The 25877-nt window shown below is 40.9% G+C and overlaps 3 protein-coding genes across 3 annotated transcripts in view; 1 reads left to right on the forward strand and 2 right to left on the reverse strand.

Annotated features, from left to right (window-relative positions):
• Window positions 1–1203: 1203 nt before the first annotated feature.
• Window positions 1204–2277, reverse strand: tpbgl (trophoblast glycoprotein like; the record flags this gene model as incomplete). Its single annotated transcript, XM_079237483.1, has 1 exon — window positions 1204–2277. One exon carries the CDS (start codon window positions 2275–2277, stop codon window positions 1204–1206), a length of 1074 nt encoding a protein of 357 aa, XP_079093609.1.
• Window positions 2278–15316: 13039 nt separating this feature from the next.
• smyd4 (SET and MYND domain containing 4) lies at window positions 15317–22020 on the reverse strand (the record flags this gene model as incomplete). The annotated part of the gene is made up of 10 exons (XM_079238087.1): window positions 15317–15742; window positions 15891–16014; window positions 16511–16627; window positions 16737–16884; window positions 17020–17192; window positions 17827–18072; window positions 18999–20028; window positions 20946–21035; window positions 21474–21618; window positions 21884–22020. The coding sequence occupies 10 exons, from the start codon at window positions 22018–22020 to the stop codon at window positions 15619–15621; spliced, it is 2334 nt and encodes a 777-aa protein (XP_079094213.1). The 3' UTR covers window positions 15317–15618.
• Window positions 22021–25100: 3080 nt separating this feature from the next.
• Window positions 25101–25877, forward strand: part of LOC306753531 (replication protein A 70 kDa DNA-binding subunit-like) — a 32360-nt gene continuing 31583 nt past the window's right edge. Inside the window, exons 1-4 of the mRNA XM_079237411.1 lie at window positions 25101–25155; window positions 25353–25461; window positions 25562–25653; window positions 25738–25836. Of these exons, the coding sequence (XP_079093537.1) occupies window positions 25125–25155; window positions 25353–25461; window positions 25562–25653; window positions 25738–25836 (331 nt within the window). The 5' untranslated portion in view covers window positions 25101–25124. The remainder of the gene's footprint in view (window positions 25156–25352; window positions 25462–25561; window positions 25654–25737; window positions 25837–25877) is intronic.

Consider the following 25877-nt stretch of genomic DNA (forward strand, 5'->3'; position numbering starts at 1 on the left):
AGAGCTCTATACCAGCCGTGGACTATTTGGTGCTTTAAAAAGAAGCAGGTGAGATAGTCGATATCTTTTCAGGGGAGCATAAATGCTGACGATGTGACATTTTGTAGTTCGGTTAAACTTACTCGAAATATTACATCATCGCATGGAGCCGATGCACTCATTCACACCTGCTTGTAGCAATTTCACAAAAACTTCTTTACAAAATATAACCAGGAAACACTTCCTGTGTTTAATGTCTGGCACAGTGCTGCATGAAATCAACATTTCTTGACAGTGATGATAAAATGCACTGACGTAAAGAACATTGCTAACTCGCCATTTTTTATTTGACCTTTTATTTATGTTTTGGTTGGTTTTCTATGCCTATAACAGTCACATGCATGGGTAGATTATGTCTCTTCGTCTTCTGCCCCTTCACGGATAAACTGACCTGGTGGCGAATGATACACATGTGTGATTTTTAGAAATCAAAGGCTGTTCTGAAAGGCCAGGTTGGTAACTTATCCCATGTTCTTGATGACATATGACAGTTTAATCGAGCATCATGCACCTGCTTGCCCTAACATGGCACTCACCAGCTTCCTTGCCTCATCTTACTTGCTCAAGTCTCCTTCTCTACCACTTTTCTCTCTCACCCTTTGCAATATGCACTCCCTCAGTAGATTAGAAACACAAATACCTTGTTCTTCCTGTGGGGTCTCTTGAATGTAGGCCATTCATTTGCAACAATTTGCAAAGGGCTGCAGTTTTCAGAAATGACAGTGATTCACAATTTCATTCCATTTTTCAAATCAGAAGTTATATATACCTTTACTGTATATTTGTCACTTTGTTAATAAGATAAATAATACTAAGTTAGTCTGACAAGCTGACTGTGCAAGTTAACATGATGCATGACAAGCATTCCTCTATTGAGGAGATACAATGTGTACAATAGTGCTTGGAAGGGTAAATATGCATTTGTGCAAGACGAACACTCAATATAATAATAGTCTCTTAAAGTCATTTAACTGTGTTTGGCTGCGTGCATATCCCAGTGTGAGAGGAATGCCACATGCAGTTCATTGGCCAGCTGCTGAAAAAGATGAAACTGTTTGTAAAAATGATTGATTCTATTGATTTGGATTGTCACAGGCACTGCCATGGAACCGTTGCCTCCCGTGTCCTCTCACTCACACGGCATTGGCCGGATGTTTCAGTAGGTTAAACAGCCACGTTGGCCAGTCTCGGGTCTGAGTCCTGCTCGTAGCGGTAATGGTAGACCTCCATCTGGTCCCGGCACGCATCTCTGATGTTGTTGAGCCACCGTTTGATGCCTCTCCGGTTGAGATACAGCACCATTAGAAACACCACCCCGATCAGAGCCAATACTAAACCGAGGAACACGTAAGAAACCGCCTCAAGGTTCTCATTTAAACAATCCACGTCCTCTTCCCGGAGCTTCTCCACAGGAATCCCCCTCTTTGCCTTCGGCTCGCTGCACAGGAGACGCCCTGCATCCGGGCACTGGGATGAGTTCTTCAACCAGTAGTAAAACGCCTCCAGTTCACAGTTGCACCGAAACGGGTTTAAAGCCAAGTAAACGCGAATGCGCGTTTGCTGGTACAACATGGATACATTTCCTCCTCCTATGCTCTCTATTAGGTTATTTACCAGCACTAACGCGTGGAGATTATGCATATCTAATCGCATCAGGGGAATTGACTTCAGCGTGTTTCCCGCTAACTCCAGTCTGTGGAGGTTGCGCAAACTTTGTGTGTTGAGCGCATTTGAGAGCTGCGCTGTGGCCGGAGGTAAAATAGAGTGATTTAGGTAAAGAGAGCGGAGCTCCAGTAACCCGTGGAAAGCCCTGGCTGAGATGTACTGCAGCTGGTTGTGGCTTAGATCCAGCAAATACAATCGGGGGAGTCCCAAGAAGGCGTAAGGTTCAATAGACTGTATCCCGTTATAGGACAGCGAGAGTGTCGTCATTTGCAACTCCGTCCCGTTGCTCATGAACGCACCACGCTGTAAAGTTGAAATGTTTCTTCCCTTGACTATCAAGGTGGACGTCCACTCCGGTATGTCTCCCGGCACCTCGGCGTCCTCCCCATCACGGCAGGTCACTGTCCCTGAGTCTTTGGCACAGATGCAGGACGACGGGCAAGCATGATCCATCCTCACAGGAGAAAACAATAAACACGCCACTGCTGCGTAATACAAACACCACTGGTTCCAAATAGAAAAAAGACACTTTGAATTGTCGGCACTGTAAAATATCCACATCTTCTCCCTCATTTAAGTCTCAAAGCAGGTCTGTGCCGATATGTCTCGCAAAGAAGGTGACCGACTACTGTCCTATCTGGCATGTAAAGTCGATTCAGTCCGGCTTCGGATACTTTGAACTCTCAGAATAGGACAACAAAAAAACGCCCTCCGTGCTCTGTATCTCTGTCCAGAGAAAAGATTAGTTTTTTGGGGGATATTTACGCATAGGTACGGTGGACAACAGCTGAGTGTGGCTGCGTGAAAAGCTGCAGATATGCGCTCCCTTGGTGGTATTTTTGACGCCTGTCACTGAGAGAGAGAGAGAAACAGAGAGAGAGAGAGAGAGAGAGAGAGAGAGAGAGAGAGAGAGAGAGAGAGAGAAGAGAGAGAGAGAAACAGAGAGAGAGAGAGAGAGAGAGAGAGAAGAGAGAGAGAGATGCACGTGACAATATGGATATTCTACTAAACCATTAGTAGAAAGGACATGTAATACAGATACAGTATCATGCAGAAATGCTATAAAAGTTATTGAGAGCAAAATTATTAAAATTTTCACTTGCAACTATGTTGAAGGAAGACTTTTTCCCAGTGGAAAAAAACGCCCAATCCTCTCAGTTTGAACGACAAATGAAATCATTTATCATGAATTAAGCTTGCTTGCAGAGAAATAAATATATCAAAGATAGTGTGTTGTTTTCTTTCCACGTCACGTTCCCATGAATACAGTCTTAATTTATGGCATATTGTGTTGCAAATCAGCTGATCTAATTATGTGCAGGCAGTGGAGCCTGTTTGAAGGGGGCCATGGTCAATTTTTCGCCGATTGATCGCTTTTCCAAAGAAAGAAAACAGACTTTCTAAAACAGACTTTCTAAGCCGCTTCTAACACTGAGATATGTGATGCTGGACTGACAAGAAGGTGTGTTTGTCATGTTGTTTGATGACTGAACTGGAAACACAGAGTTTTACATCTACGCCTGGAAGTAGTGAGGATGACATTAATTATACTATAATTAAGCAAAACAGGGGCTTGAAACTTTGATATTTGGGCACCAAGGCACACAATATCACTAAAATTCAATAGGCTACATCTTTTATCTGAACTAGAAACAGTGACACTATTTTAACTATTCCTCCACCCACCATCATAATTAAGGACTCATCAATAAGCCAGAAGCACAGATAATGTATCCGTTTATTAAAGTAGTTAAGTGGTCAGGAAGAAATAAAGAGAGATAGAAAGAAAGGCTGCTCATAAAACAGAGATGGTTAGAGGTTCAGCCCTATGGACAGCTCCACAGAGAATTAAAGTACTTGGCTTAAAAGAATCTTGTGCTGTGCTCACAAGGACGCAATGAAATAAGTAAACCGCAAATGGAAAGATGAAAGGGTGGAAAGAAGAAAAATGAAAGACGATGTTTCTGTTAAAAACTGACAACAAACATAACATGAGCCACGGAATAAAAAAATAAATGCAGACACAGACAGGAAGGAAGAGCGGTTCAGCACCACGGATAGTGCAGTTTTGACCAAGAAAACAACACAATGAAAGAAGGAAAGCAAAGAGAGAAAAATACATAAAGAAGCAGAGACGGTTTTGAGAGACTCAGGACCGGATGGCATAGAGGACGCACTACCGGTAATAGATGATTAATGAGAGTAAGAAAGAAAGACTAAAGCTACCTCAACAGTATCCACAACTCCCTCTGTCACGTGTGGTGTCATTTATAATACATTTGGCACAGAAATAACTTTCAGGATGACCTGACCATGATGGCCTATTAACAAACCAAGTTCAAATCAAACCATTTAGGGTTTACTTAATTGGAGCAGATACAATGTAACAGTAAGCTGTCATTAGTCATTATGACATGTCACAATCACAATGAGCACGACTATGGGCCTGTTCTTCTTTTTCAGTCTTTCTCTCTCTCTGTGTGTGTGTGTGTGTGTGTGTGTGTGTGTGTGTGTGTGTGTGTGTGTGTGTGTGTGTGTGTGTGTTTGTTTACTGAGTAGTGAGAGCACACACCTAGACAAAGAGCATCAGACCATGCCATGTGTTCTCTCCTGATAAAGAAGGTGTATCTGCAATCTGCCTTGTATTTAAGTGCCAGCCTTTTTCTTCATTTCTACAGGCTTATGGCAACATTTATCTGAACTGCACAGAAGGGGAACTTGAATAATGTATTTATTATCTTATTTGGTCAAAGAACTTTGTTGGACATCATCTGGATCAATACATCGCTTGCTGTGTTTATGTCAATGAGTAGACCCAGCATATATCTAGCCTATATAGTCTCACAGGGCCAACTGTATCCACAGGTATACGTAGCTGTAAGTATGTGGATGCCACAAACATTACACCCATATGTTTGTTTAACATCTCTCTCTAAAACCATAGGCATCAATCTACTGCTACAACAGCCTCCACTCTTCTGGCTCCAGAGTTTTCTCCAAAAAAATGAAACCCTGCTGTTGGGATTTGCACCCATTAAGCCACAGTATCACTAGTAAGGTAACGGAACTGATGTTGTGCAGTAACCTCTCTGGGCCTTACATTTTCCCAAAGGTGTTGCATGAAGTGGAGATCAGTGTTGTATGCAGGCCAGTCAAGTTCCTCTACACTAAACTAGGGAACATTTTTTTTATGGACCATGGTTTGTGTATTTTCATGTTGAAACTTGAACTGGCCTTTCCCCAAACCACTGTCACAAAGTTGAGTGTCATAACATTAAAATTTCTCTTTTTTGGAACTAAGGGGCCAAAACCATGAAAACAGCCCCCGACAAAAAGTGCAAACAATTATGTGGACACTATGGTTTATACACAGTCTAGCAGAGTGCAGCATCATAACTGACTCAATGACTCTACTTGCATCATAAATAAAATGGAACCGATATGAGAGTAATATTGATCTTCTAATTTAACTCTCAGCAGGAAAGCAAATAAGAATATTTCTCAAAATGTCAAAGTATTTCTTTAAAGGACAATAAGAAACATAGAAGACATTCAGGCATTGTGTTTGTTTGTATTTCACAGGGGCCATGGCACTGGGGAGTCTTAAGATGATTGCAGTTTGCTGTCATGCTCAAGAGCACTAAATCTGGAACGGGTGGACAAAAGCGGCTATGGTAGGCGATATAAATATAGACACTGAGAGGGCAAGAATGAGAAACTGAGACAGAGAAGCAACAAGACAGAAAGAGATAGAGAAGCTGGAGAATGGGCCTGCTGGTCCTATAGATAAGCACAGAGGGCCATATTAATGTCAGGTTGTTTTGCCTATTACGACATATGGGATAGTATTTCTTCCTCCAAACAAACAAGGACATCTGCTTAGTCCTTCTCTTCTCCTCTTAGGACCCCTTTGCCTGCTCCACAAGTGTTCGCTCACTGATTTAGCAGTAGCTGTTATTCACAGGCTGTTGCTGGGATATTGTTATGGTGCCCTCCCCGTGACCTTCAACTTGATACTGAACCTTGTAATTGATTTACTCAAGGCTGCCCATCCCTATCTCCTGACTACTCTGTGTGTGTGTGTGTGTGTGTGTGTGTGTGTGTGTGTGTGTGTGTGTGTGTGTGTATGTGTGTGTGTGTGTGTGTGTGTGTGTGTGTGTGTGTGTGTGTGTGTGTGTGTGTGTGTGTGTGACCAGTTCCAATAACCTTGGCAGTTGAGTTTTCCTCATATCCTCAGGTGTGTCATTATTTCCTGACAGCTCTGGTGCACGTGCTAAATTAGCAGTGGCATGCTGTTTTTGTCTGTGTATGTATTGTTCTGTATGTACGCGTAAAAACATTTAGTGAGCACTGTGTGTAGAATGATATGTCCACTGCAAATTCTACCCTTACATTTTAATTTCCTCCTTCATCTTTCCTGCGTCACTCGTCATTCATTAACCTTGTTTTAATAGCCCACCTGATCTGTTCTTCGTCCGCCCTCCAGCTGGTACATGGCCGACACATGGAGGACTTTTAAATTCAAAATAAAGAATAAATACAATCAAATTTGACCTAAGTAAAGGAAAATATTGTACATACAACATGTACAGACTGTTGCATCTTCTGGGTCAAGTCTTGAGGGTATAACAATACACTAAATTGTCTCTTTAACCACTATGTCAAACAGTTTTCTCCATTCTCCGACTTTACAGTAGGACATCTTCAGTGGATTCTGCCCATTTTAGCTTTGACGGATTAGCAATGTTCCTTTAAGTTTAGCATGAAAAGCACAACCTTTAATAAAACTGAAACTGAATAAAACTTTTCCCTCTCTGTAGAGTCTCAGGAAATTAGAGACATAACTCTGTTAGCTATGAAAAATACTCTCAGAGCTTTGTATGTGCAGGATCATTACTGGCTAGAGGCACACACACACACACACAAACACACACACACACACACACACACACACACACACACACACACACACAACACACACACACACACACACACACACACACACACACACACACACACACACACACACACACAGTCTAATAATATCTTTCTGACCTAACATTAAACTCTTCAGAGAGGGATGTGGGTGTGCTTGTGCTCGTGCTCAGGTGGAGATCAGAGTTCATCCACATCCCCTTCAGACAAACTACTGCAAAATACCTCAGAGTTGAAAAGACCAATACAGATAGCAACACTTCCCCCACCTCACTCTTTCTATCTCTCTCACCCTCCTATCCCAAATACAATGTGTACCTCTATTTGTCTGATCAACCTGTCTCTCAATATGTCTATCTGCAGACCTGCTCCTTAAACAGTACTCTACCACCGGATGAATAATAGATGAGGGGATGAGGGAGAAGAGGATATGGAGGTTAGGGAGAAGTGAAGAAGTGCAGCGGAGTCCAGGCAGAGCCCTGTGGGGATGAGGATGTAAATGGATCTTGAGGAGCCGGTGTCAACTGTCCCGGGACCATTAATTAGTCATTTACAGTTGTAATGGAGTGAGCCGTAGCCAGACAGAAGCAACCGGCCAAACAAAGCCAAGTCACTCAATCAGAGGAGTTAGCTGTAACTGTTGATCACTCTGTGTGGCCGGAGTGGAAAACTAGAGGTGATCAGAGGTGATCGGTGGAATCACTGAGTCCATGTCATAATATTACACATGATTAAATTGAATATATTCAATTCTGTTGGATCATTAACGATATATATATATATATATATATATATATATATATATATATATATATATATATAAATGAGATAATTATATATAATACAATATTCCAATATCATACTTGCCTGCATCTAATGAAAAGTTTATATTCCATGAACAATGCAGTTGTAGCGATGCATAAATATATAATTTTTCACATTAAAGTCTTGAGTCGGGGTATGAAACTCATTAGTGATCTATAGTATTGTTAAGACTTGGAGTCTAACGTTATCTGGCAATCAATAGTTCATGCAAGATCATATTCACATATTTTCCTATCTTAATAAATATGAGTGTCTTTGAATTCATAACATATGCAGGTAATTCAACTTCACCTGCACAAAGTCATAGTTTTATTGATTAACATTTAAGAGTCAAAGAACACATTTTGTCACGATCGTGTAACAGTCAATTGCGGTGGATACTGACCTTCTAAGAGGATATTTAGATAGAATTAAAAAGTGTATGAGTCACACGGGTTCCTTGGGGTTATGTATTATGGTATTGTCTTGGTCAAAGATTTTTTTTTACAGTTCCTTTTGGCTCTGAGGACTTCTGAATCACATATTTATGACGTTATGTATATTTCTAAACCTCCAAAGGGTCTATGGCTTTACCCAGTTATATTACACAAGAATGACTCCTCCAGTAACCAGGTGGATTAGTTTACGTCTCCTCCCGGTTTATAATAACGTTAAGTTTCTAACGATCACGTAACAAACAAATGATATAGAGACTTGGCTCACAATGTCTCTATTTAGATTGAATTACAAAACGGTTGATATCTGATGTTCAGGTGACCGCTGTTTGTCCTTCTGGCTGTAATTGACCGACGACGCAGAGGTCCCCATGGCAGTTAAGACACTCCTGTTGAAGGCTGAAGTGTATCAGTGACACCTTGGAAGTGAACCAAGAGCAAGACACTGGCCCCGTCCTGTTAGAAGGGGTTTATCAGTTCCAGTGGTCTGTGATCCTGTTTCGTTGCCACTATACGGACATAATGTTTTGGAAAAGAGAATTTCTTCCATTTGTCTATTCGATTACTGCACTATAAATACTGTAAAGTATGTTTTTTTTGGTACAAATATAGTCAGTCACTGATTTGAGCTCAATAAGTTAAGAGTTTCCAGAATTGATATTGAGTCACCAGAAAAAGCAAGTTGCAACAATTTAGTAACCAATGTTTTATCACTTAGTGGCCAACATGAACATTGGTTACTTAATCCCTAACACATGATCCAAATACAGTCAAATAAAAACAACAAATTAATACTAACTTTTTGTTTTGAAGCAGAGTCATTCATGTGGCCTAGCCAGCCTGATATCACTCCCTCAACATATTTCAATAAACCTTGGTGCTGTCAGGTTGTCCCGAAGGGGAAAAGCAAGAGACGGTATTTATGTTTAGCATGGCCATGCAGAGTAGTAGTACACTTCATCCATCAGCAACGAGACTGCTCATCACTTCTGGACAGGGTGAACTTTCCAAGGCAAATTGCCGTTGTTCTACTCGGCATCGAGGGCAGCGAGACCCTGTGGAGATGGACGACCAGCGCACAGAGTCGAGTGCTCTCGCCTCTCATTTGTTTAATAATTAATGTATTTGTAGCTGCTGAGAGATGTGCGATGTTAGATCTCTGTGACTGTGTGGTCAAAGAAGAGAGCTAGTAAACCAGACAGTGGTGTAAATGCACAATACAAATGCATTACATACAAAGTACATTTACTCAAGTGCTTAGGTTATTTGGTTCTTAACTAATTCATATTATGAGATTATGTATATTTACTCCAACGTTATACTTCTACTCCACTACATTTCACAGAAGGTTGAAGGTTTTGACTCCACTACAATTATTATTATTATTTTTTTTAAATATACTTTATTAGATAGTGTGCACAATATGCCGACAGGGATCAGCACACAAGTATTTTCTTTTGTTTCTTCTTTTTGTGTGTGTGTTGATCTGTTTGCAATAGTAATGCAAACAGTGACAGGAAAGTAGAGCAAACAGACAACGTAAAGTGAACAATTTGAAGAAATACAACAAATAAAATAAAAAAGTAAAAAATTGAAAATAAGAAAAAATAATTAATCAAAACATGCCCGCCCACAAACCCACCCACACACATGGCCTTTACATTTGTTCACAGAGTTTGTAGTACATCTATTTGGTTACAGTAAATCAGACAGTGATTACAGACAATTATTTGTTAGCTGCAGTTACTCATTACTTTGGATTGCATATTTCATTTTTTATATATGATAAGTTTATGATAATTAAGATTCACAACTTTTCTGGCTTGTCACCAAAACGTTACTAAAATGTAGTGTCTGGTTGGGATCTTGTCGCATTTCTAGTGAATTGGGTTTTATTTGAATGGCTGTTCTAAGCCAAAAGAGGTTCAATAAGCCAATGTGTAACACAAAATACATAAGAGAAAAGTCCAAAATACAGATTTGTGGAATTGTTTTTTTTTCCTGCACAGTTAATCATCCCATTACCAAACAATCATTATTTTGTGGTCCTTTGGAGGTTGACTTATCCCTAGATTTAGAACCATTGGACCATTTAAACTAGCTCCAGCTTGATTGGATCCCTTATCAACAGGAGGAGCAGAAAGTATTATCCCTGCGGAAGTGTCCTTGAATACGACACCGATGCATGCCTACCTGCTCTGCAGCTGATCCTGAGTTCTTCTTGTGAAGATAGAAAGTGAAAAGTACATTTTCCTACAAAGACCAATACATAATCACATTACATTACATGGAGATATAACTGATGAAGGAGAAGCATGAGCACTGTCATTGTCTTCATCATCCATCCATGTTTCACCACAGTGCTGAAAATACCCATGCCATTATGTCTGAGAACAGAGCGGGGCATTTGCAGAGAAAGGGAGGCAAGGATAAATGAAGGAGGAGGAAGAGATTATCTTACATTTATTATGGTGGAGCTTATTAAAAAGGGGAGGTCATTATTTCTATCTGGAGAGTAGAGAGCAGGCAGCCTATTTTTAGCTTTTACCCCTGTGGCTGGTTGACAAGATAGATCTACAGTTTTACGTAAGTCTGTTTTAGAACCCCAAGCCCGACTCGGCCAAACTACTGTTTTATCAAACACACAATATATCCTACTTATATTATTATTGGTTTGTCAGATGCATATACTTTTACTGCAGTTATGAAAAAGAAAGAGTTGCAGTTCTTCAGTTAATATATTTATTGCTGCAGGCGACAGCTGGGAATGCTGACACCACAGAATATAAACTAAGTAAATAAATACATTTCCCCAAGGGCAACTCAGTATTCCTCGATATTTGTTATTAACTTTTTTGGGGTTGAAGTATTTCACCTGGGTTATTGTTTGCTGGAGTGGATGAATGTATTCATATCTGGGAACATCATAACAAGAGAGCAGTCTCTAGTCAGGAGATGGGAGAAAACAACAGCACCTGTCAACAGCATCTCCTGTCATTGTGGGAGATAATGTGACGACTGCTCTCGTGTAAATACAAGCTCATAAAATTGCTGATGATTTAAATCACAAGAAGCAGTTGATGTAAGGTTAAACTAACCCGACGCTAGCAGCTCTGCGAGGCTTCAGTGTTACTTTGAGCTTTTGGCTATCTTCAGCATGCTAACCACATAGCCTACTTGATCCTAACACACTCACAATTACAATGCAAACATGCTGATGTGAGACAAGGGAGACTTGTACAAAATGCAAAGGTAATCCCTTTAAAAGTTGTTGAGACATTTCCCCTAAAACCATGAATGTCAACCTAATGGTGGCGCTACAAGAATAGACCGAGGATCTCCAAAGACAGTATAGGATTCATCATTTGGGGACCATGGGAATCGGCACAAAATCTAGATACAGTTGTTCACATTATTTCGATCGGGGCCAAAGTGATGTACCGACCCACCGACTGACAGACCAACATTGCCACGTCGGATACATGAGGCTGGTGTGGCTGAAATGCAGAAGATTGTAATGCCATTCAAACCCTAACCTTGTATGGTTCGGGCTGCTTAGTCATAGGTGTGTGTGGCCGTGTTCCAGCAAAGTGGACAGACTGTTTTAGGAGTGATTGCCGGTGGGTCTGCCTCACCTTGTCCAGTACTGACCACGCCTCTCATCAAGCCTTTCTCTGCAGATGAAATTACACCAGCCCTCAAACACTTGTATTGTGATTCTTATTCAACCCACAATCCCTCTGTCTCTCTTTCTAATAAGGAATTGAATGTTGACATTGTAGCCTGCAAAAGCAAGTACAAACTAATGAAGGTTTCTATTTTTGCTGCAACACAAATCAAGAATGGTTGAGTCTTTCCAAACTGTTTTAAATACACAATTGTATTTTAACATTCAGTTTTGAGGGACTATTAGTTACTGTCAGCCATTTCCATAATAGATGGCAATAACCTTGCCTGTGTGAGACATTGATGGGAATTTTATTTTTACATGAGCACCAGCCACATTACCATCGTCTGCATCATGTATCAGATGTCTTCCACTGTGGAAAGAGGGACTGAAAGAACGAGGAGACTGACTAAAGGAGAAAATCCACTTAAAGGCAGATGCAGACATTGGAGAGCTTGAGGGGGTCGGAGCTCTCAGAGAGGAAGTGAGGGCCTCATGTAACTATCAGGATGGGAAAAAGGCAAGAGAGGATATTTTGTCTGAAAAAGGTAAACATGAGACCCTCCAAAGGGGTCTTCATGGGAGAATTGAAAGTGCAAATTTATGGAGAAGGGCATCTGCTCTTCTGTTGATCAGATACACCGACAGTAATGCCTGCATAACTAAGCTAGCAAGCAACTCAGAAAAGGCAATTTAGAAATACAAACCAAAAGGAAAACAAAGGGGCAATTTTACACATCAAGATCAGTACACATGAGCAGTACGTGCAGACAGTTGTATAATGTCTACTGAGGGTCTGGGGCATTGTTGCATTGTCGGAATTGTAGAATCCATTGTTGAGGACCAAAATTTTGACCATTCTTCTATGGATCAGTCCACCACTTTGGTCCAAACTGAAATGTATCAACAGCTATTCATCGGATTGACTATACATTTTGTACATACTCTACTGTCATGGTCCCCAAAGGATGAATCCTTTGGTGATCCCCTTAACTTTTCTTCCAGCACCTCCAACAGGTTGACATTTGTGGCTCAAAGTGAAATGTCTCGACAACCATCATCCAATTTGGAGCAGACTTTTGTGGTCTTTGTTGACTTTGGGGAGCCTGACTTTTCATCTCGCGCCATTATCATTATTATATCAAATAGTAATGCCATACATTATTTAACATCAGAAGTAAACAACATACAGGCTATTCTCTGTCAAGTAGAAGATGGTTTTCATGTTGCAATAGAAGCAGCTGGTGATTATTCTGATGATTTTATCCTGAAAGACCCGCTGGTATTACCAAATACTTCAAATGTGTGACAGGTGAGAACCTTTCTTTCACTTTACCATTCTAGCCACACCTTCAGACTGAAGTTCAGAGTTATGGCTAGCAGCTGTGTGTATAATTCATGCAGGATTGGTTGTAATTTTGATGTCCAGCGGTTTACAGAAGACAAGATGAGTCAGGTCAACTCAGTTGTTAGTAACTCTGTCGGTCTGAGTTACAGATATTGACGCAGGCCTTGTTACAAAATACACACGTGACAGCTTTTTGTTTGTGGTCTGGCCAATTTTGATTGCATTATGTATAGCAAGACATCTGATAAGACCAAGATCACAGCCACTGGAAATGGCCCCAAATGGCTCTGGGCAGTTAAATACAGAACCTGTGATCTGATACTGCAGCAGCAACGAGATGTCTGCAGGCTTACTCGGCTCCTTACTGTTTCCTCGGCTCCTTTTCCCTCCCTTCTTCTTAACATTTAGTTTGCTAGTGTTTCTCCTTGAGAACCTGACCTCACATTTTCTCCCTAAGCTGCTGGCTGATAGAGACGCTTGCAAAAGCAGAGGCGCACGCAAACCAACAAACCAACAAACAAAACTCAGAAAACATGAATAGTTTTCTTTGTGATTTAAAATCTTGAGATGTAAAGAATTTGCTTTGGGGGCACTTTTCCTTCAACCCTTTAACATTCAAATACTGTAGGTTTATTATCTCTAGGATTGCTATGCCAACTATGTTATTACTTGCTCTACATTAAGGGATATTCAGCTACATTAGCAATCTCATATTAATAGCTTTATCTCAATGTAAGCAATGCTATCTTTGGCTTTACCTCTGCAGATTTTACTCCGCATCAGTGCCCACTGTAAGAAGACATTATCTGACATCATGTCATGTTGTAGCTCCTTCGAGGACAAACTGTACAAAAAAGGACATACTCTAGATAGGACTAGAGGGACTTGAGCGAAGAGTGGAATTGCAATATCAGTTTCATTCAAATTTTAAATGTAATTGTTGAGTGGCAACAGACTGTACAGCAGCATGATTCAGTAAATATTTTAGCGAAAGATCGTATGAATAGAATATAACTTGAAGCTGTTTTGACGTAATACTGTAGTACAGCATCCTAAAGTATGTTTTGTCTGTTTGTATAGTCCTGTTTGGCAAAAAAAGTAAACAAATACCACGAAGTGGTTGAACCTTTAACAAGTGGTTGAATATTCACTCAAGCCAGCTTGTTTGAATATACACAAATAAAAGTAGGATATTAATAAAAAATAAAAGTCTTGTCATATAAAATAGATTTTGAAGAAAAAGGTTTTTATTTGAGCCACAGATTGTTAGAATATACAGTATGTTTTTAGTATCGTATGTGCTCTGAAGAGGGTAGTGTCATCCTTTAGGCTAATCTGAGTTACAGTTGGACTGTTTACTTGATTAATTACTCAAAAGAAAATTAATTACTATCCAATTTTTAATTGCTATACTATTTTGATAATCATTTAATTTTAAAAGCAAAAACAGTTGATGGTTCCATGTTCTAAAATGTGTCTTACGTTATAGTAAAATAAATATTTTGGAGTTTTGAACTGTTGAGTCACTCAAAATTATTATTATTATATTATTGATGTCACCTTGGGCTATAGGATATTGTGACGTGAATGTTTCACTGTTTTCTAATGTTTCATGCAACCGTTTTCTCAGTCTTCTCTGATTGTCTTGGGTTTCAACAAAGAATGACAAGAGTGAAGTCCGACTGAAATAATCCCTGTAATTTGGTTTTATTCTTCTGCCTCAAATTTTGTCCCAGCACCTCAGGAATGGCTTTACTTGTTTTGGTCCAAAACCTGTGGCGAACTTTGTCTCTACAATATTTAGCATGAGGCCGCTCTTTTTACAACACTCCTCAGCTGATTTCACCAGCTGCCTCTCCCCTGAGTTTTTTCTCTTGTCTTCTCGACCTTGACTTTCTACTACATTGTCAAATTGGCTGCCCTCCAGATATTGTTGATGTCTAAGTGGCAGCGGCTTCCGGAGGTCCAGCTGTGATCGAGATTTTATTGTCTCAACGGGAGCTTTCACTCATCTCCAGTTACATCCACCAGCTACATAGAAGGCTACTAATTGATTACAAGTGGAGAGAGGACCAAAAGTCAAAGATAATAAAGACTTAAAATTAATAGTCATAAAAACTTTTATGTTGAAGGTGTAAAGGTCAGAGCCACATTTTGCTTTCTGGTCACCGAAGCATGAAATTGAATTTGTCGGTGGATAACTGCTGCCACCTAAAGGTCAGAGGACTACCATGTGGCTGAGGGTATTTGCAGATTTTATAGATTGATTTAGTTGCTTAAGTGTAAACCATGCCTGATCTTTGACTGGATTCAAACAAAATGCCCACAACCACAAACATCTCTCATTTACTTCAGTTTAATTCAGAGAAGTACATTGACGTACCTGGTGGATACGTTGCCTCACATTGCAAGACTACCACTGAAGCATGAAATTGAAATTATTGATGGATACATTCAGACACCAAGAGGTCAGAGAGCCACAATAAACTGCATGTATACCTGTGCTCAGTTGGTGGCTGTGCAGACTTGAAAGTCACTTCTGAAACAGTATAATTTTCTGCTGACTAAATTAGTATATCATTATAATAGTACCTGTATATACACACACTCGCACAAGTGCTTATAAACAGTCATATAATCAGTGTCCGCAACCAGAAGCATTTGCATATATTTGTATCACTTTGAGTTAAAAAGCATATGTAAGACTACCCCTGTAGACAGTCCTCCATAGCTTGCAGCTCTTGTAGTTCGTGACAAAGAGGGCCCCCGTGAAGACAGAGGAGTTGTCTGACCTTGGGGATGACAGAGAGGGCCGGGCCTCTGGCACCACTGTGAGAAAGAGAGGAGAGAGACACAGACCTGTTGTTATCTCTTCAAATAATGCCAGTCAACATAATACAATAGTCGGACAGTTTCACTGCGCATCAGACACTGAAGAGAGCATGCCCTGAACATTTTCCCTGTACAACTCACTCACCCATTGAAGTGTAGCTGAGCTAATTTGAAGAGTTGTCGACCCAATTCAATACTGTCTTCTCCGTACTGGGAGCCAATAGCTACAGCACTTCTCTCCAGATGGGAGGCTGCATTACTCCAGTCACCTGCAGGAACCGCAGAAAACAGCAGTAAGAAAATCACGGCAATCATGTTTACATTTTAAAACGTCTGCTGAAAGTCACTCAATGTTAATGATGTAGATTGAAATAGTTGTATATGTGTGCTACAGCATGTGCCTGTTATTGAACAAAAACACTGTCACTGAAACCGTTGTATGAAACGTTAATCTGTTGATCCTGAACCCTTTAGTAAGTTTCTCTGCTGTGTGCTAGAGCGTTTGAGTCGTGATATCTTGTTGAAAAATGTATCACTCAAAAGAGTGAGCCATCTGAAGCACTCCATTGAAGTATGTCAAACCTAATAGAATCCCCAAAGTGCACTGGGTTTTTAGAGCCAGACCTTTACAAGCGGCAACCTTCCTGGAAGTTACCGTTAACATGCTCAATCAATTGGTAGAGATGTCCATTAATCGTGAAAGTGTGCCTTATCCACATGAAACAGTAGGGGTGTATCACAAAGCTCATGCATTATCATTCTCACCCATTGTAGCATATGCTCTGGCTGTTGCATCTGCCAGCTCGCCCTGTACTGGGTGTGTCTCTGCAAGGATCAGTCCAGGCTGACTCTGGGTGCTTCTTAAGAGTCTCAGAGCCTCATCTGAGGGAGGGAGGAGCGGATGTTACAAAGATATTCTGAACTAATGGAAATAATACATTACTGAATCTGCATTCTGTAGCAGCATTTGAATGTAGTTTTTCACAACCACCTGGCCTCTCTCGTTCCATGAGGTCCACAGCCTTCTCCAGGTCAACCTTGATCTCCTGCAGACGGTGGCTCACTTCAGATAAAGACACACGATGAGCACAGGATGATTGCAAACATATCAATCCTTTTCCTCCGTCCTCGCTGCTTTTCTGAAAATCATATAAAGATCAAGATGGAACAAAAGCAAGATTCATCTGGAAAGAGGAGTTCATCAATCAAGTTGTACAATTAATTATGTATGATTGTAAGAAAAAATATCCACAAAAACACTAATGAACGCCTACTTTGAGAGATCCTTTGCACTTGCCACACAGGAGTCCAACACCCGACCACTGCTGTCTGCCCTCAGAACCCTCCTCCTGCTGCAGGGTGCAGGCCTCACACTGACACAGGAAATAGTACTGTTCCTGCAGGAGACGCTGCCGTTCTTGGGTTTCCATCCGACTGCTGTGAGGACCTGGGGGGGGGGGGGGGGGGGGGGAGACATAAGGCCACAGGTAATAAGTCACAGAAGAAAAGTAACAGAACAATACTGCTGGAAGCAATGACACACTCCTTTCAGTGGAGAGTGATGTCTGGAAGTGCTGCATCAGGTCTGGCTGACCTGATTTTGTCATTTGAACCCAATCCCGGAACCCATCGGCTATCATTCAGAAAGCGGATAAGCATCTGGCGACAAGAGGCTATATTTCTCAGGTTATAGTGTAGCCAGCAGATGTCAAAGATGGAAAAAAACTTAGATTTCTGTGCCCTGCTGGTTGTTTACTCTTCAATTTGCAACTTGAGATGCGAGACTGGAGTTGAGAGACAACGTGTACGATCAGATTGTTTCACAAGTAGCCAGATTACAAGCCAATTTCACACACAAAAAGAGCAAAATCATTGTCAGGTGATAGCCGGTGGGTTCTAAGATTGCATTTTGGCCAATGTGTTTGCTCTCCACATGGACTGTTAACCTGCATTCAACTAAAGCCTGCTGAAACGTGATTGGTCAATACTACAAGGTTTAGAAACGAAAACCAGAAATATATCAGCACCCTAATAATCCTTTTTGCACTCATAGGACTTGGTAAACTTAAACATTTTCTTACCATAGCAGTGTAGGATCTCTTGTCCAGGAGTGATAACTTTAGATGCTCTGATAGTCACAGTGACTCCGCGGGCTGTGCTTCTGTACTCAGTCACACTCTCACTGAAGTCTGCAGACAGACTGGTTCCAGTACTGAACACCAGACTGGTGTTGGGACAGCAGGAGTGATTCAAAAGACTGAGAGTTGGGAATATTGCCGTAGCAATGCGGATTTCCCTGCTGGACTGCACTGGTGAGTTTGCTGCTCCTGTGAGATGCAAGAAACAGAAACTGGAAGTTGTTGTGCAACTCAAGAACATTTAAAGCTTAACATTAAATTATTGGAAAAGATGGAATTCTTCAATAGACCTTTTTATTGTTTGCTTCCCATCAGCCTTTTGCCTTAACAAACATGGCAACAGGAAATACAAAAGGGACCCATTCATAACTTTTATGTTGTCAAATTTGAAAAGGACCATTCGACAGTAGTAAACATAAACATTACAAATGTGTTCCAGTTTATTTCCTTTTGCAGTGTATGTGAATGACAGGAAGTGAACATGGACCCAAGCTGTTGCTGAGAAACTGTCTATAGTGGATTGTACCATTAGAACTGAATCAATCAATCGAAAAGTACAGTTAATTGACATTTGTAAGCAAAATGCCCCAAATTCACTTTTTTTCTTTTTCTTCTGTGATAAAAATAAACTGGATACATCTGAATTTGGACCATCTTTTTGAGTCAGTATCGAACTGACTCAAAAAGATGGATTGGGACGGTGACAATGGGCTCAATTAATTAAATAGGTATATACTATATACATTAAATAAGGAAGTACAATTCATGAAAATGTTTTTGTTTCATTCAAATGTTTTTACTAGAATTGTGTTTGTGTACAATGTATTATTTGATAAATAATAATTTAATACATTTATATCTATGTAGTTATTTGTTAAATGTAGTTTTACAAAGCGTAATGTTGCCTTACAAATAAATGAATGAGCCCAGTCACTTCCACACAGTGAGGCATATTAATTAGACACTGACACCCAACGCCCAGGTATTAACAGATCGGTGCATCTCTGGAACAAACTGCTTTCATGTTTCTGATAATTGAGACATACTCTAGTTATGATTTTTCATTGTGACGAAACTCAATTTGAAGCAAAGTAATAACATGTGAATTTAGTAACCTGTATCTTGCAGCATGAGGATTGCCTGGGCGTTACACCTCAGCTGCAGCACGTGCCTCAGAACTGCACTTCCCAGCAGCCACAGGTTCGAGCTCCAATCTGCGATACCTTCCTCCTTGTCTGGTGATTGGCTGTCTGCCCATAAGTGTCGACCAAGGTCCGAAGAGGCAGGTGGGGGTCCTGCTTTGCTGAGCTTTAGGAAGAGTGTTGCTATGGTAACCGCACACTGGAAACGCAAGTCAGGGCTATGACGATTCAGGTGATGCCGCAAGTGAAACACGCTCGGGTAAGAGTCACCGTAGTATGAAGTACAAGGATTGGTTTGATTTGAGTGACGTGGAGAGGAATCAATGGACTCTCCCTTTGGACCACTTGGCTCTGATTCTGTGTGCTCATCTCTGATTGGATCCCTGGCCATCTGGATGCCTTTTAACCCCGCCTTTAGCGTTACCCTCAGAGCGAGCTGTGACATCACACCCATCATCTTCAGATCTGCTCCCAGTGGACACTCCCAGCAGTGGTGTTCCTCCCAGGCATCTAGCTGGCAGGAAGTTGAACAGTACCGGCTGTAGCTACAACCATCACACGGCACGGGACACAGTGTTTCAGTCAAACACCTGTGACAGCGCCTGTGCTCCAGTCCAAACAACACTCCCCTCTCTGCGTCCTGCCTTCCTCCCTTCCCTTTTACTTCCTCCATCCCCGGTATGAGGACACAGCTGTACGGCCTGTCATGAAGGATCACCTCTCCAGCTGCTATCGTCTCTGCAGCCACAAGGTGTCGACCTTTCTCCGAGCTGAAGCCAACAGCAGTTTGAGGACAAATCCCAAATTTGAGAAGTCCAGCAGATGCCCCTTCTACTCTGTCTGGAGCTTTGCGATTGTGTGAGGGAGGATTGGGTTGATCCTCTTTTGCCTTTTGACCTACAGAGAGGTGCTTGAGGCATTGTGTGCGACGGTCCTCTAGTTTGTGTAAAAGATGAGAGGGGTAGTCATTCTTTAGAGCTTTGTCAATGTCATTAAGGGATTCCTGAGAGAAGAAGAGAATAGAGTGTAGTCAGTAGAAAATCTAAGATTGTGAGTAAAATGAAGATAACTTACGATTTAATCATTTAAGTGAACATTTTTGCTTTCAGACAAATCAAAACCTCAAACAGAGATGCCGACCTTACAAGGCTGAGAAAGAGATGATGAAGCAATTTCCGTGGGACACTCAGTAGTACTAAGGAGTCGTCATTGTTACAGAAGTAATGGCAGGAGCTTTATTACAGGTGTATTTAAACTTCAAAGGGCCACTGAATAGATCATTATCCGGAAACATTCCAGAGACTTTTATGTGCTGTTGATACTTCTTGCGTGGGGCTAAATGACTCAACGGATTAAAACTGAAATGTGTCCAACTTGCTTTATTAGAGACAAAGAAATGAATTGGTGAAACAAAGTTGAATCAATTAGCCAATCATGAGGCCGAAAAGGCTTAATTTAAACTAGGTATTATAGAAGATGAGTGCATGGTTTCAGAAGAACCTGGACATCTATGATAATATCTTAATGATTTTTCATGGGTTCCTGGAAAAAGTGGATGCAGTGAAAACAGGCTAAATTATAGTGAAACATACTGCATGTCCTGTGGGTGAGGAGCTGCATCCTGACCACACACAGACCGAGGTCAAAACTAAATGTCTGTCCTCCAATCATATTTTACCAGGATGGTTAAATATGATATGATATCACTAATGTATGTGCTCTTGCAAACCAACTGTCATTTGTGTTGACTTCCTGCAAACAAGTTATGTTGAAATTGATCACACGTCAATCAATTGACACAATCTGTTAGATGTCTACAGGCCCGTTTTAAGTCAACAAATAAGAAGCAGGTGTTAATGACACCACAAGTACAGCACTTTCTCATTATGAAAGATGATTTTGAAGATGGCGCCATCTTACCTGGCAGTGCTGCAGATGGTAGAGTGCAGCAGAGCGGTTGGCATAGCACAGAGACAGCTGCTCCGAACCTTGATGTGCAAAACATATGCCCTGTCATTGCAGGACGCAGAGAAGCTGGTTGTTAATGCATATTACTTAGGACTTTAAGGCATACTGCTATATAAACAAACAAAACATATTTTACACTACTGTTCTCAAATTATAAACTAATATATATATATATATATATATATATATATATATACATATATATATATATATATATATATATATATATATATATGTGTGTGTTTTAATCAGTCAATCATTACAATACAATATTATTCTGTATAATATACAAAGACTGAATGTATATATGCATTATATATTGACAGTACATCTGATTTTCAACCAGTTTACAGGGATTTTTACATTCTATTATAGTTAAAGCCATAATATAATGGAATGGAATAGTGGCCTTTCTCATGATAATGCTTCATTGTAGTTTATATTTCCCTGTGGAGCAATAGAATAATATGTTCACTTCACCTGTGAATAGTGCAGAGCGGCTGCAGTGTAGTCTCTGGTCTTGAAGCTAGAGTTGCCCCTCTCCCTGCATTTGGCTGCTAGCTCTGCATCCTTCTGTACAGAGTATCCTGAGGAGATCGACTTCACCAAGTCCAGATCCTCTTGGCTATGAAACAGAAATGGAGACAAATTACAGATAAACTGTCTCTATGATCCACAACTGAAGTAATGCTTTTATGTTCAACATCTTCTCCAGCAGCAGGAAAGCATGGGTTTACTTTTAATTGTTTATTCATAGTTAAGTTATGCAAACTAATGTTCACAAAGTGCATGCCTTTTTAAAATTGTACACATTTTCTCATATTTATCAGATATAAACTGCAAATTAATTTGCAACAAACTAGAGAAGTAAGCTAACGTTAGCTACTCACGTTGTCAGAGTTAGGGCACATTTGAAAAGCTCGTCTATTTCAAGCTGGGCTGTTAACTTTTCCTTCAGCTCGGGGTCGAGTCCGATCCATTTCTGCGCAACGTGATCCTGCCACTGAACGCACGGAAGATCCATCATGAACTACACGTAAACCACATAAGTACCGGGGGACAGGTCAGGGTTTGTTTTGAGTCCCTTGCACTTCTGCGGAGCACGCGGAGCCCGACTGTCAAGGTGGCGTGGCTGAAAAGGGATGTTTCTCACCAAAATATACCTCCGAGTGTTTTGTCCAAAATAAAATGTACCTTGGGGGTGGTAATTTAAATTACGTTGACAATTTTACATGAAGAAACTGGCCACCATGTCTGCCGCGCTTATTTACTCTTTTATTTTGAAGGCGGGAATATGCCATATCCGGTATTGAAGTCGTTCCCCAAAGTATCGTTTCCTCTCGCGATAAGTTCCATACCTTTAACTTGTTTACGCACACAAACAAGCCAAAGTCTGCTTGCTTGGATAACTACTTTACCGGGGGTCATGAATGTAAAACTCACAGAGGGAGCAGTTGAAGTAAGCATAGCAATGTATACAGCTGAAAATAAACGTTGCTTCTAATCTGTACTTGAAATACCAGCCTCTAGTATTTACCAATGTATGTTAGCTGCGAAGCTGCAGCTGTTAGCAATGCTAGCCAATGAGCTTAGCTCAGCGTTAACCGACCACATTGCGTTTCTGAGTTAATGGGATGACATTAATGCAGGTCGCATTTATTAAAATATTGACGCAGAACAATGCATGCGTTTGGTGGTTGGACTGACATCTTAGTTACCCTTTGGGCATTTCGTGCCACACGTGTAGGGGTCCAGAGACATGAATCAAAACAACAACACCAGGGCGGTCTGATCGAGTCCCGTTCTGTTTGTCCACCGCTGCTTTACTTCAGCTGCTTGGGGTGGTACAAAACAATTAGCACTTCATGAATCTCCAATTAATGTTGGACTGTAACTTTGCATTAGTAGCAGGGTAATGTGATGGGACAGGATGGGGCCAGGTGGTAGACACTAACACGTCCATGTGTGTTATTGTCTAGGCGCTGTTCAACGGCTCACAAACGGACAACAATCTCGTGCTGCAGCTGCTGGTAAGTAAAAAGAGTCCACTTGACCATCCAATCCAATTTGCGAAGCAAAACAATTGTTAATCAATATCCAAAAATAACCAATTATGTATTGTCTTCATCTATGGAACTCCTAATGCTGCAGCAAAGCCCTCTGAGCTTCTCTCAGATGACTGTTAACACCCATACCCTCTACTGTAACCGTTGTCTCATGCTGTTTCTGTGTTTCTCTGTGTTGTCAAATATAAAGAGGTGATTAAATTCAGTTTATTTTGCATAGCCCACAATTACAAATTTGCCTCAGAGGGCTTTACAATCTGTACACATACGACATCCTCTGTCCCGGGACCTTGCATCGGATCAGGAAAAACAGAGGAGCAACAGAGGAGGATCCCTCTCCCCGGATAGACAGAAGTGCAATAGATGTCATGTGTACAGAATGAACAACGTAACAGAGTTAGTCAATACACATGACAGAAATTATTCAGATAATGAGTAGTAGGCATGATGAAACAGTTACAGCTACTAAAAATAGCAGCAACAGTGGACGTAATAGAACAATAATGGTAATGGAAGCAGTAATTGTGTTGGCAATACTAATAGCAATGCAACTCATAATAATAATGATAATAGCAGGAGGTGTCAGGCAGAACCGCGTTCCATATAGCCACGATCCATGTAAACAGAAGGTGATAGAGAGAAGGGCATCAGCAGGGCCCAGGAGGCAGGAACGGCTGCAGACACAGCCACGATCCATGGGAACCTGTGAGGGGAGTAAGCACAAAGACCCCAGGAAAGAAGTAGAGTTAGTAATGTGCATTGAAGAACATGTTTTTTTTCCAGAAGGAGAAAGAGAAGAGCAGAGAGGAGCTCAGTGTTTCCTAAGATGTCCCCCAGCAGTCTAGGCCTATAGCAGCATATCTAGCGGCTGGACCAGGGCAAACCTGAGCCAGCCCCTATAACTATAAGCGCTATCAAAGAGAAAAGTCGAAAGTCTACTCTTAAATGAGGTGAAAAGTGGAAGCTGGTAACAGAGAAGAGGAGCTTGATAACTGAAGCTTCTGCCTTATTTTTGTTAGTACACGAGCTGCAGCATTCTGGATCAACTGGAGAGGTTTAAGAGATTTATTAGAGCAGCCTGATAATAAGGAATTGCTGTAGTCTAGTCTAGAAGTGACAAATGTGTGAACTCGTTTTTCTGCATCGCTTTGAGACAGGATGTGCATATACAAACTGAGATCGATCTGATGAATAGGACTTAAACCAGCTTAATGCGGTACCTTTAATACCAATTGACTGGTCTAGTCTCTGTAATAGGATGTCATGGTCAATGGTGTCGAACACAGCACTAAGGTCTAACAAGACAAGTACAGAGACAAGTCCTTTATCTGATGCAATTAGGAGGTCATTATTATTTTTCACCAGTACTGGCTCTGTGCTGTGGTGTTTTCTAAATCCGGACGACTTCTTTCTTAAGCATCTTAGAGAGGAAGGGAAGGTTAGAGATAGGTCTGTAGTTAGTCATCACCTCTGGATCAAGAGTGGGCTTCTTAAGAAAAGTTTTAATTACAGCCACTTTAAAGGACTGTGGTACATGACCCGTTGGTAAAGACACATTGATAATATCTAGTAGAGAGGTGCTAATTAAAGGTAAAACTTCTTTAAGCAGCCTCGTCGGAATGGGGTCTAAGAGACAGGTTGAAGGTTTAGAAGTAGAAACCAGTGAAGACAATTGGTCAAGGTCGATGGGAGAAAAGCCATCTAAATATATATCACGATTTACAACTGTTTCTAAGGCTACTCTATTTGAGGATTGATCGGTACTGGTTGAGGGCAGGAGATTATTAATCTTGCGTCTAATAGTTAGAATCTTCATTCAATCTTCATCATTGAAGAAGTTCATGAAGTCATTACTGCTACTGATTATATGAAGATTATTTGTATCATTTATGTTGCTGTGATTATTGTTACTTAGACAGGGCAGTATGATTTAATAAATCCTCATGGAACTGTTTAATGTCCAGTATCAGGCTTGATGAGTGTTTTACTTATGAAATCCTTCCTTCCGGTTTGTCAGAACATCCGTCGGTGTCCCATTGGTTCTGGTCCACCCAGGTTCCGGCTCATGATGAGTGATGGTCGGCGCTCTTTGTCTTGTGAGTATTTTGCAGACTGTGGGTTTGGCCTTTTTGCAGCAAGTTGACAGACAAATGTGTTAAATTCAACAAGGGTAATATCATAATTTACAAAGCATAAAAGTCGGGCGAAGCAAATTATCACCTCTGGAGATAATACAGTACCAATGATGGATACGTGTTTTTAGCTGTACATTTGTCTGTGTTTGTGTACGTAGCCTTTCTGTTGGCCACACAGTTAAACAATCTGGCAGAAGAGAACCTCCTGGTCCCTAACTGTGTGTGCATGGTGAAGAAGACCATCAACAACACGTTGTCAGATGGCAGGTATGTGTTTTTATATTTACATGTCTTTACTTGCTGCTACTTTCTCTTTATTTGTTTGTTGCATGTAATTCCTTTTGGCATTATTGTAACCTTCTTCCAGGCACGTGGTGATTGTGCTTGATATGGAGATATTGCAATCGGCCGAGGAAACTGGAGGGAAGATTGGAAATCCCACTTCATATAATCCAACTGGTATTATTCTTTTAAATGGCACATGCATTAGTAACAGTAATCAACAGTTTCTGCAGGTCTCTTATGGTGTTTGTTCCATTGCAGGTAAGACATCATCCCCACAGGAGTCTGCATCACGTTCTTCTGTCCCAGCATCCCCTCCATCTGATGCAGTACCTGGACCCTCCTATAAGAACAACAGCAGTGAGTGTCACATCAAATATTTTGTATGTGATTTCATGCTT

Source organism: Taurulus bubalis (genome assembly GCF_910589615.1).
Source record: "Taurulus bubalis genome assembly, chromosome: 2".
Classification (NCBI taxonomy): Eukaryota; Metazoa; Chordata; class Actinopteri; order Perciformes; family Cottidae; genus Taurulus; species Taurulus bubalis.